Source organism: Aptenodytes forsteri, unplaced genomic scaffold (assembly GCF_000699145.1).
Source record: "Aptenodytes forsteri isolate BGI_AS27 unplaced genomic scaffold, ASM69914v1 Scaffold387, whole genome shotgun sequence".
Lineage (NCBI taxonomy): Eukaryota > Metazoa > Chordata > Aves > Sphenisciformes > Spheniscidae > Aptenodytes > Aptenodytes forsteri.
In genome coordinates, this window is record NW_008795368.1 from 1,382,941 (window position 1) to 1,404,832 (window position 21,892).

The 21,892-nt window shown below is 35.3% G+C and overlaps 1 protein-coding gene across 1 annotated transcript in view; it reads right to left on the reverse strand.

The window, feature by feature from the left end:
* AP3B1 (adaptor related protein complex 3 beta 1 subunit) overlaps positions 1 to 21,892 on the reverse strand; it is a 169,033-nt gene that overhangs the window by 66,223 nt on the left and 80,918 nt on the right. Inside the window, exons 14-17 of the mRNA XM_009280300.2 lie at positions 18,825 to 18,934; positions 8,580 to 8,756; positions 3,078 to 3,264; positions 1,987 to 2,117 (exon numbers count right to left, since the gene is read on the reverse strand). Coding sequence (XP_009278575.1) covers positions 1,987 to 2,117; positions 3,078 to 3,264; positions 8,580 to 8,756; positions 18,825 to 18,934 — 605 coding nt within the window. The remainder of the gene's footprint in view (positions 1 to 1,986; positions 2,118 to 3,077; positions 3,265 to 8,579; positions 8,757 to 18,824; positions 18,935 to 21,892) is intronic.

Consider the following 21,892-nt stretch of genomic DNA (forward strand, 5'->3'; position numbering starts at 1 on the left):
TTAGAGAGCCTAGAAAAAGATTTACTAAGGCAGATTAAAAGCATCAGTAACCATAAATAAATTTCTATGCCAAAAGAACCTGAAGTCTGAGAGTTTTACCTCTAGATCCAGCTGAGTTAAGCTTATAACTAGAGTGAAGGGTAAGTATGGCTAGTCACCACACCTTTATCATCCCAAGTTTTAAGGGGAAAACACATGTGGACCCAACAGGCAGCAGAAGTACCAGCAGCCACAGAGGAATTCTATTTCACTTCCTTTGCAATTCTGCAAATAAAGGTAATTCTTACCACCAAAAGAACACCAGAACGTGACAACTCTTTGGCCAGACTTTTTTTCTTCCCATATCCCCCTACACTGCTAGAGAAGCAGAAGAAAAACTCAGGCCAGAAAAAAAAAAAATAGGCAGACAACTATATCAACAGAGTGATACAGGTCTGCCTCAGTGACCGCTCTGATCTGGAATAAGACTAACTTTTGAAAGAGCTCTAACAGTGACCTGCAACGGTGTATGGCACTAGAGACACACTGGCTTCCTCTTAAACACCAAAAGCTGCTAAAGCTTTGTAATGCTCCACTCAGCCACTGGTATTTTAAAAAGCTTTTGGCTATAAATAACAATTTAATTGTGGATTGCAGCTTAATAACTCAGCTTCACTCACATATATTGTGTAGGCACATGCAGTATTAGAGGAACCACAAAATTAATGACAATGAGACACTCTCCAAAGAAAAAAAAAACATGGGGAAAGGATTTTCATGTTTGTTTTGAGGTTTAAATGGTTGGAGGGAGATGTTTTCTATTATGTTGTAGATGGATGTTACTCCATTTGATCAATTTCCTGCAATACTTTTTGGTTTTATGGACAAAGGCACCTCCACACATTCTTTCATGCCAACCCTATCATTTATAATCCCCGGCTTGAGCTGATTGCCTTCAGATTCTCCCCATAAAAGCTTTCAGAAGTTTGTACACAAATACCTCTTTTCCTGAAATGTATATAAGAAGGTAGACAAGTAATATTAAAGTACTAAGGAGAAATGCTTGTTCCATCATGTTGCTGTTCACTGACTTCTGCAAGTCATACCTATTTTTTAGAATTTTATCTATCTATTCTATGCCTAACATCTTATATGCAGATTAATTCATGTGCGATTTACTGTAAAAGTTGGCTCCTGACAAGGACCACATGCTTTTCTGGGTATACCTGTTACAATGACATACCTCCGGGAGCATCATCAGCACACTATATTCCAATACATTTATATTTCTGTTACTGTTCAATAGCTTTCACTGACATTTAGGACGACTCTGGTACCTGACGCATAAATCACAACTCTGGTACCAGAACATGACTTTGCCTCAGCATTTACAATCCAGTAACAAAAAGCTATTGGTAATAGAAAACCAGTTGACCATAATGTCAACAAATGACTAGTGCACTAATAGATGACACTTTCCTATTATAAACTTTCCCAATTCTCTCCAGATGATCTGAAATGTAAACCCTGGTCTCTGCCAAACTTTCACTTTGAAACATACATAATTTTTCCCCCTGCCACTGCCTTTTGTTTATATTACTTAATTTTTTTCTGTTTAGACTTGGATTTGTACATGAACAAACCTCTGCTCACCTTCTACTCTGGTAGTCCAGCTACACTCATCATTAACAGCAATTAACATACCGCACAGTGAATATGAGGTATGAAATCAAAAGTGAGATGGAGGAGAAAAAAGCCCATTTAATCCACAAGCGAAGCAGAAGTGGCCTATAATTGATCCACTTCTCTCACTGAAAAGAAAAGAGCAAGCATCGTATAGGTTTCCACATGTTCCGTTTCCAAGCTAAAATAAGCAACTCGGATGTTCACATGCCTCAATGTTTTTCAGTACTGCATACAGATAGTATTTAAATACTTGTATTTTAGGCTAATATTCTATATTGACAAGTGCCTTCAGCGAAGTTACTTTTAATGATGCTGACGTACCGACTCAGCTACATCAACGTTTCGGACGGAGGGGTCAGACGCCACCTCTGGCCAGTCGGACAGCTCCAGGTAGCCAGTGGCTCGGCTGTTCAGCGTGTGAGACAAGGTGCCAAGCTGGAAATGATCCCGATCTATTAAAAAAAGGGGGGGAGGGGAGAAATACACAAACACTATGAGCTCTACCACAAAGAGCAATCTTAATCAGGGCTAAAGGTAATTGCCATTATATTACCTCAAATGTCATGGAATAAATATAAACTAGGAAGCTCTTCATAGGTCAAAAAACTGATTTCAGTCCATAGATTACAATAATCTCCCCCATAATGGTCAATAAAAAAGCTAATCAGTCAGTGTGTTTAGAGGTGTTGCTCTGAAATGTAGCTTCTCTAAAAATTACTTTACTGTGAATATTAAGAATGACAGCACAGTTAAACAATCCATATACATGTCTTGGCACAAACACATCCAGAATTTTAATAGTTTTTCTTCAAAATGGAGCTCCTTTTAGAGCTCCAAAACTGGGACTAAGTAAGTATGAAAATCAAAATTGCAAATTGTCAGAATAACAGAGCATTTTTAATTAAGATTATCTGATAACCTTTTGATTTGAGAAGACAGACCATGGTTCTTACTTGTAAAAGGACAGGGAAAATGCAAAGGGAAAATTATGACTTTGGAGAAAAACAATAAAAATCTAATCTATTGAGATTCAATTTAGTTCAGATTCATAAAACATTTGCAATACTCACATTAACAATCTTCTATTAAATTCCAGATAAAAGACTAGAGCTATTTTCCCACATTGAAGAATAGTTTTCATCAAAAGACACACCTTCTGTTATTTAAATCAAATTTTAAATCCACATGAATTGAAATGGATCAGTTTGTCAGGGTTTATCATCAGAGAAATGCACTGTGTTCGCACCATGCAAACCTTGCTTGCTGAAAAGCAAGTAAGCAGAGCAAGTACCTTTGCATATTAATCATTTGTATTTGCTAAGTGACACAATTTGTGAGCATATTTGAAATAGAACAGGCTGCCACATTCCTTTACACAATGAACATTTACCAAATGATTTTGGCAGTTATACCTTTAAAAGGAGACTCAAGCAATGGGGCAGGTTTCTGTGCCAGAAATATTTTTTTGGCATATTTGCTTAAAGCTCCACTCTTCTCATTCGGAACAATAAGCTGCCTAATAAATCTTGTACGGTCTCTGATGTCGTAGCTTTGATCATACTTGCCGAGATTTAATACGTACTGGGTAAGCAATTTTGTCTGTGGAAAAAAACAGGACAAGAACAGAATACAAGTTATTTATGATTATTGATAACTCTGGATAAACATATTTAAAGAGGTAATAAAAATGAATGGTTATGTCAAACAAATGTTGTTCCACAGGGAATATGCATTTCTAAAGCTGCAAATGGAATTCTGAAGCCAAAGCACATGTCCTCTTCTGTATTGGGGAGGTGAATGCTGAGTACTGAGAAGCAGCCATGTGCTAGATTATTAAACTGCTGAAGTGGAAAGAAAGGCATCATTAAAAAAATAATCATATATGGCAAACCCGCTGAAGGGTCTACGTGAGGATAATGAATGTGGAAATACAACTAAAAACATGGCACTCAAAACTTAATCGGAAAAATATGCAGGACATCAAAACATCAGAGGGTATTAGGGGGCTGGCAAACTGCTTCTGCTGAGGTGTGTTTTATGAAGAGATACTGTCCCTGGCATAAGCAGTGTCTGCACTCTGACTGCACTCAGTTACTTTATCCTGAATTATGACCCATTAAAGCAGACACATGAATCACTGAACTGGATTACTGCAAATTATTTGCAGTGCATTTAGCTGTTACTTTTTCATAAAAGCAAGCTGCTGATGCCCTCTAAAAACCAGGATAAAAGACTTCTTCCATTTTTTTCTTGAAGCTTAAAGCCTCCAGTAATATCAGTCATTTATTTATTTATGTAAGAGAGCAACTTATATTATCACAGCTTTTTACAGCATAATAGGACTTCCTAATTTGATGTCTGAGAATATTAACATGTATTAAATAATTTTAATAATTCAGTTTAATTTTAAAAACTAAAAAAAGAATATAAAAAAATCAGGGAAACTTTCCCAGTATCTTAGAAATAATGTAGTGTAACCAGAACAATAGTGCTGAACAGACTTGTATCCATTAGATACATTTGAAAGTAGCATGTCACTTTCTTTATGTGCAAGCAAACAGCAGAAAGATCAAAAATAATATACCATCATAAGGAAGTAAATTTTTAGTATTTCAACTCAGAATGAATGAATAACACAGGGTTAAAAATGTATTGTCAAGGAGGACTTATTTTCTTTATAGAAAGAAACAATCTTGCATATATATCTTGTTTATCATGCTACTGTTATAACAATAACAGTTTCAATCATGTGAGTGGAAAAATATGTAAAAAAAATTGATTTGGTTATGCACCATTTGCTAAGAAAAGTTCAGTTTAATAATTTCCACCTTGAGGATGCAAGTTAAAGTTTTTTTCTAGAGATGTAAAAATACTTTTTCAGAATACTGATTAAGTGAAATACACAGCAAACAAAAAACGGTTTTAATTTTTAACCACATACAATGCAATGTATGCAAGCATTTCACAAAATACCCTATGGTACCAAAGATTTGAAGAAATTAGTCATATTATGTTAGAATAATAGTAAAAGCATAGTTAAAAAAACCTTTCAGTGAAACACTGTTTGTTTCTTTTTTCTCTCTGATACCCAAGGATCGTTCTGTGAAAAGATATTTCTTCCCCCAAGGTACTGTCTTAGCTCTGGGAAAGGTAAAACTTTCCCATATGTATTTCACAGCTTATTGGCAGCTATTTCTGTATCAGGGTATAAAATTTTAAACAACTGCCTCAGACAGAACATACGTAATCTGCACTCATGCAGGACTTATGCTGTTCAATCTAAATGGAATTGGAAGGGAGGGTTTCCAGGTAGCATGAATTAAACTAAATGAGGGATACCTCCTTCAGCCTTTGCCATCACTTCTCCTCTGTAAAACAAAACAAGACTCCTTGCTGTCATGGCAGAAAGCTCAGCAGAACAGATCATAAAACAAAGTGGTCTTTGCTTGTGAATTGCTATAGGGATGGGAAAAGTTGAGGGTCTTGCTATCATGGTGGGCACTTTTTCAGTGAGCATTGATGGAATTAGATAAAGAGTTGATCCTGAAAGACTGTGTTTTCTTTAATGGGATCATTTTCCCCATGATCCTTTCCCTTTTCCTCCTCCCTTTCCTCTCCCCTAAAGTATTTTTTCCATATTGTCCAATACAGATAAAGACACAAAGAATTTATATGGAAGAATGCTCCGTATCTGCAAGAAGTCTCCTTGCAAGCATCATATATAGTGCAAATAGTTTTCATGAAAACAGCAAGAAAACACTATTTTTTTTCCCTTGTCTTACGTCAACACAACCAAACAAGTAGCAAAGCTTTTCTACATGGAGGTAGCTAATAGAAACAATTAATTTTAATTAAAAACAAAAAATAAACTAATGAATACACATCAGTTTTTCCAACAAAGGAATATACAAAACAAGCTGAAAATTATTTGAGCAAGCATGTTAATTTGGTGAAATATGACAGAATCTGCACACCATGACTGCTTCATAGGACAGTAAGACAAAATATTCTGATATATGATATAATACATTATCATATGTCAACATCACCCGTTATATGGACATGCTTATTATATAGGCATTGTATCATTTCTTTTATCCCCACACTGTTAGAATCTATTACTACTTTTTGTACATTTTGGTTTGGCTCATATGAAAAGTATACTTCAAGTCATTCTTCAGCAACATTTCTAGAATTTTCTAGTGGCAATAATTTTATTTAAGAATTTAATGCCTATCCTATATTAGCAGCAATTAACCTTTTGGTAGATCCCCACTTGAAAAATTTTAAGTATCACCAACAGATGAGGCTCTACAATGGGAGAGAAACAGCTATCTATCCACTCTTTGGTATCATTAGCTTGCAGTAACTTGATTCTTTAGATACATAGGATAAGGCTATTGTGCTAAACCACATTTGACAAACCTATTTACACACTAGGACTACTCAGGACTTTTTCTGGTGCAACTCCTACTGTGTTACACAACAGAAACCCATCAAAATCTCTTTCTTCTTCCTGCTATATGCAAGAAACAGCTAAGGCAATTAGATGACATTTTCTGCATAACACTTTCTCTTATATGAGCTCCATTTAGACAGCTATCTAGCACATTCATAAGGATTTTTATGTCCCTAAGTGATGAAAAAAGGAAGCAAGTTTACCAAACAACATAGACAACCAGAGGAAAGCCTGTTCTTATTATATATTTATCCAGATAGGATTGAACCTGAAACTCTTCCTTAAATTATAAACAGCCTTTGAAAATTCATGGGGTGATCACAGGATTTAAAGGATATTGGAAATTCTTATAAAAAATCCTGAAACTTAAAAAGCATTCCTGAGAATGTGCTGCATTAAGTGTTTGTACATACACCTAAGGAAATGATCAGCAAATAATAGATTCACAGAAAGAGAAAAATAACAAAGTCTTATTTCCTCCAGAATTTTGTGCTTTTCTCCAAACAAGACTTAACAGATGAGTTTTACCTGCCTTTCCCTCACCTGGGGAAAAAGCTCCTTTTGTCTGTTTGGTTGGTGTTGAGTCTCTCTTGGCTATCCTACCACTGCTTTTCAATGAAGTGACATTGTATCTTTGAGATTTTCACAACTCCATTGACTTTGGATGAAACTGATAAAGGATTCAAAAAAGTATTACGTGGTGGGGTAGGATATGGAGGGAGAAAATATGGGGATGAGGAGAGATGGACAGACTGACAACTGAGCAGTCAAGTGTACAAGATTTGCCTTCAATTTTGAAAAATTAGACTGAAAAATAGTGGACTTTTTAGGAACTGAAGTCACTGCAGAAAGAAATGATTTAATACTGAGTGAGTAAAGAAGAGTTACTTCTGGGAATAAGGATGTAGATATAGGAAGAGTGTTGCTAGCTCCTAAAGGCAAAACCATCATATTCTGTTTTGGAAGGAGCTTTGAATCAAGCCAATTCATCAACCTACTCTGTTAGAATTTTGTATATGAATAGCTTGACCACTTGAGAAGACAACTTATTTTTCCACTAACCTAAAAGGGGAAAACACCCTTTGATGAAATTCATTGTTTAGTAGGCATGTCTGAAAACAGCTTCTTCTGCTTTATCATAATTACCATATTTGAACAAAGACTTATGCAACACTTATAATGACAGTTTAAAATGTATTAAGATGTGAAACTGGAAAAAGAGCATCACAGAAATCATCATCTCCTTGTAGGAAATGGATTTTTGGCCAAATTAGGTGTGTAAAATTACAAAAATTAAAGGAGACAGTTTAGATAATCAAACCAATCTTTCCCTAGCTCAGTCAGCATTTTCATTAAGATAAGCACTGACAGAAAGAAGTCACCTTTTGTTACTGCCCCATTTTAGACTGCCTAAGCAAAGGACAAGCATTCATTCTTATCTGAATGCATGGCAAGACAGTTTATCTCCCACATGCCCTACAGAGTAAAGTCTCAGACAGATCAAGTCTGCAGTTGGATACAGCTATCAAGGAATGAGAAGACACCACAGTTGCAGAGGTACAAGATCCTGTGCTGTCCAAGCTGCTGTAAAACAAAGAGGTCTAGCAGCCCAGGAAAGTGTATACATCTCAGACAATATACGTTCTTCTACATTTGGAAAAAAAAAACACCACACAACTTTGCTTTTGCAACCTTTTACAGTAATAATTGGAATGACAGTGAAAAATTAGTGTCAAGATGCTATATTCCATAGCCAGAGAGTGACGAAGTTCACAGTGCTGTCACTGAGATGAATGAGGCAGCTGGCACCTCTCATAGCTATTGTTTTCCGCTGCCTGGAGATCTAAGTTCACCTTTTTGTACTATCTGACATTTTTAGATTATCTTTATTACTAGATATGATCAAAACCCACCTTCTCCACAAGGTAAAGTGAAATAGTAAGAAATACAGAAAAAGGGAAAGCAGTTACTATCTTTAAGATGAGCACTGATGGAAAGACATAACGAGGCCTTTTGCTGGCATCTCCTTTTTGATATCTTGAACAAAAAATGAGCAGCTTTTTGTTGAAATTAACAGTACTCCCTTGAAAATTCTGGTCTTAGATCCAGAAAACAGCAAAACACATCTGGAAAATCTCCTATCTGATATTAGTAATATAATTTACAAATCCTTCCTATTTATGTGAATCAAAAAATCCACAATTTCCCCAAGAAAGAAAGAGGCAAAAAAGAGTGATCTCATCACTACATTCATATTTACAATCCAGCACATACTCAAAGACTCATGGTTAGATTTAGTCTGTTAGATTTCTTGAAAACCAATGTTCAGCTTTTCTTTGTAGAATAATATGGACTAGTTTTGTTTACTTATATAAAAGAAATCACCACTGATCTATACAGACTGTACAAAACCTATCGTGACCCTAAATACGTATGGTTCTGAGTTTAAGCTTACCTGCTTTGAGTTTGTTAAATAGAGTTTTGCGCCCAAATTTAAGATCTGCAACTTTACAAGATCATCTTCGTTAGTGAAGCTCTTGGCTGTCTTTCTCAAAACATCAGGTGCGATCTTTGGAACCCGTTCACAGTACTCACCGATGAGCCAGAGAATGCTGGCTCTGGCTACCGGAACCTGAGAAAACATTGAGCACTCTAAGTTAACACATTCACAAAGACTACTTGCATACTTGTACATGTTTGTGTTCAGTAACAAGTTAAACAAAATACTGTTTGAAGACAATTGCCATGCAAGAAATACAGTCCCAAATTAAATACTGTTCAATATGGCCACTGAGGTAGACTGAATATTCATACAAATGTAAGACACAAATCCTGCCCCAAAAACCATGCATTACAAGTTGACAAGACAAACAGAGCAGGAATGGAAACAGACGCACACAGAAGCGATGTGTGTTCACAGTACAAGCTGTTGGCAGTTGGGAAAAGAATCCAAGCCTTTGAGGTGTGGTTGGGAATTCTTGCCACCAGGTTACGCTAAACACCATGTTGAAACAAAACAGTGCTTTTTTGTGACTATATTCATATAGAAATGGTTTCCAACAATATGGCTTCCTCAAATCCTGACTATCTACTTTAAAAGCACAAGAATGTCTTTAAGACTACTGCTATCTTTTCTTCACTTTTATTTAAAATTTAATGACAGTAAGATTCATATTTTTGAAAATGTCCCAGGCCAGCTGAACACAGAATTTTGGAGAGACAGGAGTTCAAAATTAGGGTTCTCAATTTCTGAATAGGATCTAACCCCTTAACTGAAAACACTCTGACCAGAAACTTCACACAGGTCTTTTTGTTTTGGAGCTACTTGACTGTTTCACTGAAGTAACTGGCAGCAGCAGTTTTTAGATGAACTCCCAACATATGGCACTGACTTCAAAAGCACAGTACTGTCATAGTCAGAGGGGAAGCAAAATGGAAAAGCAAAGAAGGAAACAGAGGCTCATGCTCCACGCAGAGTTTAGCTAGAAGTAGTTAGGAGTTAAATGAAATAATATACACACACTCTTCTCAAAGGTGAGCTAGCCTGTATTACCTGGTGGTCAAATGAAAAATTCTGTGTTACATACCTCCCTGAAAACATTGTTTTCCTTCCTTGAGAGGAAGGAAGTATGAGATGAGAAAATTCTTCTAGGCAGAAGCATATCTTTCATAGCGTCTACAGACTGTGGTGCTCTCATGTTCCATACAGACTCTTGTTCAACAGATGTTTTTTCCCTAATATTTCAACATAACTGTTCTAACCTATCAAATGACTGACTGTAGTTTAGAAAAAAGGAAAGTTTCCAAACTGTAACTTCAATTTCAGCTAATTTTGCTGCTTTTTCTAAAAAAGTAGAAAACATTTGTACTAACACTTTCCATTACTCCCTACACTATACAGTGATCTTTTTAAATAAGCTTACACTTAAGCTAGCGTGAGTTCTGCCTTAGTTAAGATTCATAGGAGAAACAAGCTTTAGAAATTCAGCACTGTGGTTCTCAAAACACTAATTCTTAGCATCTTTTATATATGTTTTAATTACTTTTCCAGCATATGTCAGTTATTCATATATGAATATCTATTTCTCAGAATTACAATGGGAACCAACTATTAAGTATCCTACCCTGTACACACATAAAATTTGAAAGTACTGCTTTCCAGTTACATTCATAAAAGGTAACAAATGCAAGTAAACTACTAAGGTTCAGGACAGCAATTCCCAAACTATGGTCCACAGTCCCTAATAAATGTCCCACTAAGCCATGCTAAAGAAATACTAATTATGTTCACAAGAAATTTTAATGATTAAACATGTTTTACTGCTCCAAAAAGTTTGGAAACAACTTTGAATAAAGTCAACCTGACAATATCTGCCTCTATACTTCACATTGTTGCAAATACACATGCCAACAAAAATATAAACTCTAAATATGGAAAAGATATTTAAGGTAGAGGTAACATAATGTCTTGACAGTGATATAACACAGTGATTTAACATACATTAATATACGTAAATACTGATTGAGACAGATGAATTTTTTTTTGTGAATTGACAAAAAAATTTAAATGGTCTTGGAACTCAGTGTGAGCGAGGGGAACAAGCTACTACACAACTGCTAAATATAAAAACTTTAAATGCAGTCAGAATATGTTCGCCTGTGAAACAGTAAGACTGATGCCATTACTGTACACTAATTTCAGAAGGGAAAGAGGTTATTTCTAATGTTCCAAAGGTTACACTGCATTAAGGCCTCACTCCCAATCTATTATTTTAAATTGGGCTAAAGAATAGTAATTGAGTGGTACATTAAATTTTCCAGTATTGGAGCAGTTCAAGTTGTCTGCTGTACAGATAGATACCTCTAAATAAGAATATATAGGCAACATCTTTTATTTTAAATTGGGCTAAAGAATAGTAATTGAGTGGTACATTAAATTTTCCAGTATTGGAGCAGTTCAAGTTGTCTGCTGTACAGATAGATACCTCTAAATAAGAATATATAGGCAACTTCAGATTTCAGTTATGCTAGATTTATTTTTCTAAAATATTTCATTACAGACTTGTAAAAATATTAGAATTCTACAAGAGATCACCAAGTACCACAGTTTGGGCAGCAGCCTATTAGAAACGTCCCTTTTCCTATTATTGTCTTCTCATAAAGCAAAAATAGCTTACAGAGCACACCAATTTCAGTAATAGTATTAATTATGAAGGACAAACATCAGTATTGTACTTTTCCTGTTCAAACTCAGGACTACACTTTAAAACCACAATAAAATATATTTAAATATATTTAAACAGTGCGCATTTAAGCACAGTGTTTTACTCTAAAGCTTTTTTCCAGTTTGTAAAATGTAATTATTAGAGTAATAAACTAGTTTTAGAATGTAAAGCAAATAGACTAAACAAAGCCTAATTTGAAAAATAGTGACAATGGAAGACACATGAAATTTCTCGTGAGACTCTGCCTTTTAACCAGGTGGTTAGCTTACTATGTAAATACTGTATATATTAAACACAATTTTGTGCAACAAGAATCAATATCAATTAGAGACTTTCCACTTCCTGAGTGGAAGCCATTTTAATGAAAAGTGTATGTCGAACTGATGAACCCAATGTTTCTGTGTCACTGAATTCATCTGGGGTCAAAATCACACAGTATTTTCAGACTTCTTTTTCCCTGTTTAAGTCTTCCAGTCCTCAACCATGTAATATCAAGTGCATGATCCTGCAGCCGTTGTTTCCGGGGCATTCAAAACAGCAAACAAGTAATGAAGCCACTTCTAGACTTTCATTGCCTTTTCCAATATAGCTTAAGTAGGGACCTTGAATTGACAAAAATGCAGGAAATAATACTTTCATTATTCAGCCCTGCTCTGCACTATCCTCAAAGGCAAACAGGATTGTAAATTACTTTGCCTGATGTTTTATTCCATATGCCCTGAGCAAGTGGTTAAGTGCACTTTTTAAGCCTTAGTACCAGAAGACAGTTTCTACTGCCATTTTAACCTGTTACCTGTCTGGAGGAAAATAAATGGTTAAAAAAACAGCCAGACCTTCTCCCCTCAAAGCACGATTCTGATTACTTAGAGCAGTTAGAGAAAGACATTATAAAGATTTTACAGATCATTCTAGGCAGCACAATTAAAAAACTGTTGTAGTTCTGCTCTAACCTTAAATAACATACTAGGCTAAAGTACAAGTTAAAATCACCAATTCTGGTTATCCACATTTGTCACAAAATGAGGAGATACCCAAATTGCAAATCAGGTCTAATTCTCTGCATCCAGAAGAAAATCTGCGTAGCGAGCAATTTTTTAAATTTTACTTGGAATCAGAAATGGAAAGAGGGATGAAGTTGATGTGACATGTCAGACTGGCAGCAAGAAGAAAAGGTACACAGGAAAGAATAGGAGGAAAAGACAAGTGTTGGTTTTTAAAAATGCAGGAAATAATACTTTCATTATTCAGCCCTGCTCTGCACTATCCTCAAAGGCAAACAGGATTGTAAATTACTTTGCCTGATGTTTTATTCCATATGCCCTGAGCAAGTGGTTAAGTGCACTTTTTAAGCCTTAGTACCAGAAGACAGTTTCTACTGCCATTTTAACCTGTTACCTGTCTGGAGGAAAATAAATGGTTAAAAAAACAGCCAGACCTTCTCCCCTCAAAGCACGATTCTGATTACTTAGAGCAGTTAGAGAAAGACATTATAAAGATTTTACAGATCATTCTAGGCAGCACAATTAAAAAACTGTTGTAGTTCTGCTCTAACCTTAAATAACATACTAGGCTAAAGTACAAGTTAAAATCACCAATTCTGGTTATCCACATTTGTCACAAAATGAGGAGATACCCAAATTGCAAATCAGGTCTAATTCTCTGCATCCAGAAGAAAATCTGCGTAGCGAGCAATTTTTTAAATTTTACTTGGAATCAGAAATGGAAAGAGGGATGAAGTTGATGTGACATGTCAGACTGGCAGCAAGAAGAAAAGGTACACAGGAAAGAATACGAGTAAAAGACAAGTGTTGGTTTTTTGTTTTCAAATGGTAGACCTTCAAGGACTCCTCCATTATTTGAACCTCTACACATAAAATTCCTTTAAAAAAGGATTTCCACTGATGCCTGCCACTTCTTATATAGTGTACAGGTTTTGTTTAAATTGTGTTTTATTCAAGCTGAATACTTGTTTCAAGTTCAGTGTACAGTGTCCCTGGACACAATGTCCCAAAGGCCACGTATTCCTCTCAAATTCCAAAGCATTACATAGATATTAGAGCAAATTAAAAAAATGATCAAATTATGAGAATTGTTTATTAAGGCATTACTTACATAAAGGCTTAAAAATACATTATTAAAGTGTATCCTAGGGAAAAGAATGTGGCTAGAATCTGAAGCTTGCAGAACTGAAATACATGTGAACACATTAATGCCATACCTTGTGATACCTTCCCAACGTTGAGGGAAAGAAGAACTTAAAGAAAGCAACCTGCCTCTGCTGTGAAGCCATATCAGAAACATAGCAATAAGCAGTATTTACATAGGAATACTGCAGAGGAACTTGTTTGTTATTGTTGGATGAATGGACAGAGCAGTGTCAAAAACTCCCAGTCACCTACTCTAGTAATAAGAATCCCACCACAAACCAGTAATTAGTAATTCTTAATTGCTTCCATAAGTGGCATGTTTTTCCCCACATATTAAGCTCTTCAAAGTTACATGCATCTATCTTATTTTTCCTCTAAATTTGCAACTCCTTATCCTGTCTTTATCCCATCAAGAAGTGTTCCTCCTCATCTCTAGACTAAGAAAACACTTCACACTTCTCTCGTATTCTCACTCATATTCTAGAAGGAACTAGGAATAAGTCTGTAATGAAAACCAAGGATGTCGGAATTCACCAGCTATCAAAAGAAAAAAACCTGCCTTAGTAGTACTATAAGAGAAAGTCTGGAGAAAAATCACACCAGAACCACAAGATTCCCATCACCCAGAAAGCAATCTAAACTACTGGGTACAATGTACCATCATAAATTATTTTTCTAATATGAAAAAGGCAGAAACTAATTTGGAGACTACTGCAGCTTGTTTATATGAGGAAATACACAAATGTAGAACACCATCGAGACATTCTTACTCAGAGCTAATTTTGCTAGGTGGATTTACATTCATTCATTGCTAAAATGAATTAAGATCAATCAAAAGAGGCATACTTCAGATGTAAACAAAAATGTCTCACGTTAATCCAGTTTAATCGATGCAGTCTAACCAATCCACTTTAAAACTTAATTCAGATTAAATCTGCAAGTATTTGCACTTAGACAAATTCTGGACCATAGGTGTTTTGAAGGAAAGATTTTCTGAAAGAGTGGACTATACAACTATGACACATATTTGACGAGAGAATATTCTAAAAGCTTTTGAAAAAATCCCTCAACATCATCTTTGAAAATGTCATCCTTTACAGGGTGGAAAGGCACTCTCATGAATAACAAAGGACTAGTTAATAGAAAAGACATAAACCCAGTTACAATGGAAGGCAATCATCAGATGTCCCACAGGGACCTATAGGGGAAAACATGCCATTCAACAGATCTGCAAGTAACCTAGAAGAGGGCAATCTAGAGAGCAGATAGTCTAAACTAAAACAGAACCTAAACAGTTGAAGATGACTTATTAGTGATATTTAAAAATTGGGCAGCAGTGATGCAGCTGGCACTGAAACATTAGTAACAGACCTTAAAAAAAAAAATTGTACACATACTGATGGACTCCAAACTATGTCTAGGGAAAAATATTGGAATCATGAATATTATCAGAGAATTGTAGAATTGGTAAGTCAATGCTCTGCAGAAGTAAGGCAGACAACCCCAGGAAAGTGAGATAAAAAATACAAAACAAGTAATATCATTATGTCACTGCATAAAATTTCTCTTTCATACTCTTGACTACTGTGCACACTTCTGGTCACCCCACTTCACACAAGTATCACGAAAGACAAAAAGAAGAGGGAGAGGCTGATCAGAGATACTGAATATGAGGAGAGATTAGAATTTTTAGATTAGTAATTCTTAACTGTGTGATGATGTGGATAGCAAACTCAAGCTTCCCGTCAGTGGCTAAGAAGGTAGATTGAAGGTACATCACAATGAAGTTCCTCTTATCTTTAAATCCCTCTCCCTAAAGAACCAGTTTTTCGTGCTGCTGAAGAGGAGACTACTCTATTAAGAGGATTTTGGATGAAACCAGTATCACCCTTCTTTAAATGGCCCTTTCCCACATGCGTATTTTTTAAAACTCCTGTCACTCTAAAAACTATACACACAAAACGAATTAAGCCTACCTCAGAGTGAACACCTAGCACAAACTAGTACTGCTTAGATCTCTGGCCCACAACTTACTAAGTCATTAAATTGTAAAGCATGATGACGTTATTAACACATTAACAGCCAAATGGAAACATTTTTATGATTTCAATAAACAGAATTTTAAAGAGATCTAACTATTCTCGTGCTTAATATCTTCAGAACACCATCAGACATGCATTTCTCAGTTACAACTTTTGAAATGTGTGGAGGAAAGGAGCTGGAATACAGCTAGATTGAGCTGTACTATGCACAGGTCTAGGTACTCAACAAATATCAGACACAAAATAGATCTCATAGATTGTTCCCTGGGCACACCTGAGATAGAAGTTTAACGTACCAGTTATAACATACAAAAGCAAAGGAAGAAAAATAAGTACTCTTTTCAGATATGTAAGAAACAAGCGCAAACTGAAATGGACCTAGTCCTAAGCTTTACTATAAATGAGAGTCAGTGGTCTACAAGAGCTCAGTAGTTTTTAATTGAACTTCCTAATATTTCTTATAGTTGGTTAGATATATTTAGGTAACTATCCATCCTATCACTTTCTAAATGGCTTCTGTAGATGAAGAAGATGAAGACAAGAATGAAGACAAGGTGAAGATGAAGACAAGAATGAGGAAATTTCAGATTGAATGACCTGAAAGAAACATTGCTACAAAAGATTTTTAGGCACCTCATCATTGACAATCACAATCTCAGGCTAACACAAGTGAAATTTATAACAACATGAATGAAAAATTCAGGCACCAACCCAAAAATGTATTCCATCCAGTTTACATCGATTTTGTTTGTTTTAGTGGCTAAGTATTCACCATTTACCTAAACTAAATCATGACAGAACCATCAGAAAGTTTATTTTTACCTTAAGTGCTTTTCTATTTATTTGTATTTAATTCTGTTCATGATTTCGGTTGTGTTTTACATAGTATTAAATTCATTACAACTCTAAAAAAACCCCCAATGAATTTCTTTGCCCACACTCCCTACCATCCAGTTACTTTCAAGTTCATTCAAGACCGTATCATTTGGCTGCTTCTCCTATGTCCAAATGCAAGAGTCCTTTAAAGACAGGGTATGCTCTTGCATAGAATAATCCCTTAAGTTTCAATCCCAATTTAAAAGTGAGCCCAGAAATACTTTCCCCAACAGAAGAGGTCAGGAAAAAAAAATCTGTGTAAAATATGTGTGTACAGAAGTGTGTGTGTATGTATATATATTGTATGTCAATGTAGTAAGGGTCAGGAATCCTTGCTTCGTGTCTCTGCATCTTACAGCAGACAAAAAACAAGGCAACTGTGTTACATCAACTCACAACCACTCTTGCCATAGTAAGATCAATGTTTAAAATACACATGCAGATGTCAGGAATTCCAGTAATGCTTTATTAAATGTTGAAATTTGAAACTCAGTTCCTCAGTAATTATATAATCCCAATACCACCTTCCTAAATGTGTAAAAATATGCTTATCCTTTTCAGAAGCATCTGAAGGGGTTGGGGGGTTGGACTAGATGACCTTTAAAGGTCCCTTCCAACCCAAACCATTCTGTGATTCTGTGAAGGAATACATCCATTTTCAAACATAATAGGTGCAAGTTATTTCAGGATAATGATATGGCATTCAAGTTATAAATATGAACTTCTTCCAAATTTATTCTTTAATCCAAAGTCCTAAACATACTGAGGAAGATAAATTTCTGGAAGTTATTATTAAAAAATTACAGGGAAAAATGTAGAACAAAATGTACAACAATCATCCTGGAGAGCCTGCAGCATCACTATCACTGCTTCCTTCTTGATTAAGAATCATGATTCAGATTTTGATTTTTAGTTTATTCCTATGATTGCTCTGTTCCACAACCTGTTCTCGTACTACTTACCATTTTCTGATATTCTGTACAACCTCATTATTGGAGAACATGAGTACGTCAAAGTAGTTCAAGTCCTGCATGTCTTTTTTTTCCCCTTATTCAACTTAAAAAAGGATTTTCTTTTCAAAAAAAATTCCTTGTATTTAAAACTTGAAATACTTACTCAGAAGTATTAATTGTATAAAATAGCTACAAAACCCTTTTAAGTGTTAACAGAATATTTAGAAAACAACTATTTTCCCCTGTACAGTATGTGGAAATAAGATGACAAACTCATTTGGTGAAGTGCCAGAAGATGGGTATAATAAGATTATACACAATTCATGAGATTGTAATTATCAATCAAAATATTGCACAAATTTTCTGAAAAAACAGGGGATTATTATAACATAGGTAATACTTATTTGATATGTAATTAGCAGCAATATCTTATAGCCTCTTCTGATTCTGGATATAAGCAATCCAGTAGAATTGTATTTTCTTTACATCAGTTATAAAGTTTGATCACCAGCTCTTAGCAGCTGGTTTTATTTGTTTAATCTGTTCAGTAAGCATGAACTGAGAAGACCACATTTGCTTTTTCTTTTAATATTCCAAACTTTGCCAAATTCAACTATGGAAAATAGAAGAGTCACTGATTTAGAAACTATTTACTGCTCCATCATCAATACATGTGTAATCATATGAAACTGAACAGTCCTATTTATAGCATCTACAGAAAAATAATTATTGACAGATCAAAATCTGTCACCTTTGGGGTATGTTGCAATAGGTAGCTAATGGTCTTCAGCCCTACACTATAATTTAGGATAGACCACTGAATGTTTTATCAATTAACTGGGACTGTGAGGAGAATTTGGGAAGTAAATATCGACATACCTAAATGTCAATTTAATCTAAGGATAGATAACAAGCAATAATGCAAATTTTACTGTTAAATGACACAGAATCTTACATACCCAGAAGATAAAAATGCGACTTCAAGAAACATTGCAACACACTCACACCAGTGTGTCTGGTACCATGGAAAGGTCAGGTGATTTGGGAATAGGGAAAAACACTTAGAATAAAATTTTTTAAACTCCACCCAGATCAGTAAGACAACAGGCTGAAAATCCTCGAGTTAAGTGCTGCTTTGCCCTTATTTTCATTTCAATTTACCCACTCCACATTCTAAACCTGCTGTTCATCTTGGTCTAATGGTACTAGCCATACTCAACATGTCCAGGGGTCTCTTTCAAAATAGCTTCCCAGATCTAAGGCACAAATTGATGCCATCTGATAGCTTCTATTTCCTCTTCCTTAAGATCATGAAAAATGATATTTTATGTCAAAAATAAAAAATTATGTTGTATTTCTCTAATATATCTATTTCCATTTATGGCCCAAATTCAAAGGAGACGGTGTGATTTTTATCAGTCAGCAAGGAAAATAAGACACTGTGCACAAATACTCACTGTAATGTTATCCAAGAGTTTGGCCATATGCTTAATAATTTCACCATGGTGTGCTGGCTGGGTTTGCAGCAGTTTCTTAATGACAACAACACTTTCAGCAACTACAATTTCTGTTTAAGACAAAACAAATTATTCATTTTAAAAGCATTTATGCAAAAGAAAAAGCCATAAATAATTGATTGTAAAAGATGTTATCGGCTTTCGAAATATGCTTTGCAGAACTGAATTCTATTTACTTGGTAACAAAGACGTAAACCACTCTACTAAATAATACAAGTTCAGCTTCCGGAATCAAGTTATAAGCAGCAAAAAGAGGACAGAGAAATGTTCTAAATGTAAAAATATCATCCTATTACATACTTTTTTCGAAATTGTCTTTTAGTAAAGCTGCATTTTGTATTTTTCCTCTTCAAATTGAGGAACAGCATGAATAAACATCTGTTTTTCATTGAAATTATGCATATTCATAGGCAATTTGCTGTCTGCATTAAAAATACAAACACTTGTTTAATTTTCAAAGAAATATACAATGTTAAAAGCAACAGCTCATTCATAAACAAGAGAAATATCTAAACATTTCCTTTGTACTTTTTCACCTTCTAAATGGTCTCTCTCAGGTCCGTAACCTAATCTCTAGTACATTCAAATGAAGCTTCTAAATAGCAAGCTGTTGTAAGATTTATGCCAAAGTCATGCACTGGAGTGCTTAACTACTGTAACAAGTAACATTCACAGCATGATCAACTTGTATGAAATGTACAATTTTTGAAGCTGAAAAAAAACCCACTGGTGCAGAGGTAAGCTTCTATGCAAGAGTAAACTCATGCTGTAAGGAAAGATGAAGGAAAGTCAAATACGGCCAAAGCTGAAACCAAAACAAAGACTACTGTAAGAGTTCAACATAATTCTAATTTTCATTTATACTAGAAAAAGGGAGTAACTATTTCTCCTTAACTATCAATGTTTAAAACAAAGAAGAAGCCTCACTACCATTCGTTAAACATCACAGAGGTATTCCTACATTTCAAGAGTTAATCTGACACATGGACCATTCATTCAGCAATCAAGCAAGCTGAAGTTTCCAAAGAATGGTATGGGGAATAGATCTCTAAATTTTTTATAATTTTTTTTTTCCTGAGAGCAAACCTCTCTGTGGAGAAAGGCTTTTCAAAAGCTCTGAGTATGCATCATTATGCCATAAGCCTCTGAAATGCTTAAATTTTAGCTTGCAGCTTTTTCTGTCATCCTTTATTTGACATGACATCTCCATCATTTTTCTAGACTATTTTCTTGAAGCAAGGTTAACATGTCTACTTCACATGGCTATTTCAGATGTCTCAAGGCCTTGCACAATCCTACAGATCAATTTAATTTAGATTGTGTTTTGCCAGATACTAAAATAAGAAGATAATTCTCAAAATTTTAAAATTACATTCTGGAATATTTAGAGTGGGGGACATTGTAATGACTGTAATTGTGTTTTGTGATACTATTTAACAAGGAGAATGGTTAAGCAAAATAAAATTGAACCCAAAAAACTGAGTGGACATGAAGTCATTATTAAAAACGCTTGTTGACAATGTAGAACTGGTCATGATAAAATGCAGTGCAGTAGATGAAGTGTCACCATAGGAACTACTCTAATGCAATCTGTGGGAGCAAATTTAAAGAACTGAACCAAAACTGTAAGCAAGTAAACTAGTATGGTTCCTTTACATGAGTCTAGATACCAAAAAAAAGTACAAACAAAAGCAAAATGAATTTGTATTAGAATAAGGACTGACATAGTCCAGAAAAAAAGAGAGGCTCTTTGAGGCTTGCTTTGTGCACATGAAGAATCCCAAAAAATGAGCATGGAATAAGAGAGACACATTTGGGTTCAAACACAAAATAAAACCAAAAAGGGAAGATAAAATTGGCATTCTGAATGAGCAATAAGAAAACTTAAAAATATAACTCTGCTAGAATTATCAAAGAAAAAGTGCATACAAGGCAACGATAAATGAATGCAAGAATTTCAAAACAGAGTGTAAATTATATTATATCTAGAGAGTCATAAAAAGTAGATCAAATTCCTAAAATAAAGACTAAATATCACAGAAAACATGATCAGGAACGCCTTTACCAGTAAAGGAGACTACAAGAGGCATCAGCAACTTCAATTTTCACAAGCCACAGTAAAAATCTTAGTATAATTTCACTGCTAGTTTTCTTCAAATAATTTTGAAGCGATATGGAAATGTCTACTCTGAGTAGGATAATCTCAGAAGACCCAGGGAGCATGACAACTTCTCAAAAACCTAAAATACATTCAGTCATACAATGTTCCATTTTGCCAAGTAATTATGTATATAAAAAATTAACAATGTAGCAGACAGTAACTTGTGGGGACCGAATTACAGACTTTTTCACAAATGAGAATTTGGCCACATTATAACAGAAACTCAGAAAAAGACCTTAGCAAGGAGTGTATTACCAGAGAACATTAAAAAGCTGCATTCTGAAATACTACATTTGATACCATTGATGTTGAACCAAATTTTCTTCTACTTACATTAACTGATACTTGCAGAAACTAAAACATGCAACTGAAGACAAATTTATCCACAGTCTATAATTTGTAGAATCACTATTTCTAAAATCAACAAAACTGCATCAACTGTTTTTGGAAGGAATATACCAATTGAATCTCATAGCAAGGCTGTACAAGTGATTAAGTGCACCCTCAGCAAATTTGCAGATAACACCAACCTGAGTGGTGCAGTTGATATGCCTGAGGGATGGGATGCCATCCAGAGGGACCTGGACAAGCTCGAGAAGTGGACCCATGTGAACCTCATGAGGTTCAACAATACGAAGTGTAAGGTTCTGTGCCTGGGTCGGGGCAACCCCCAGTATCAACACAGGCTGGGGGATGAAGGGATTGAGAGCAGCCCTGCAGAGAAGGACTTGGGGGTACTGGTGGATGAAAAGCTGGACATGAGCCAGCAATGTGCGCTCGCAGCCCGGAAAGCCAACTGTATCCTGGGCTGCATCAACAGAAGCGTGGCCAGCAGGGCGAGGGACGC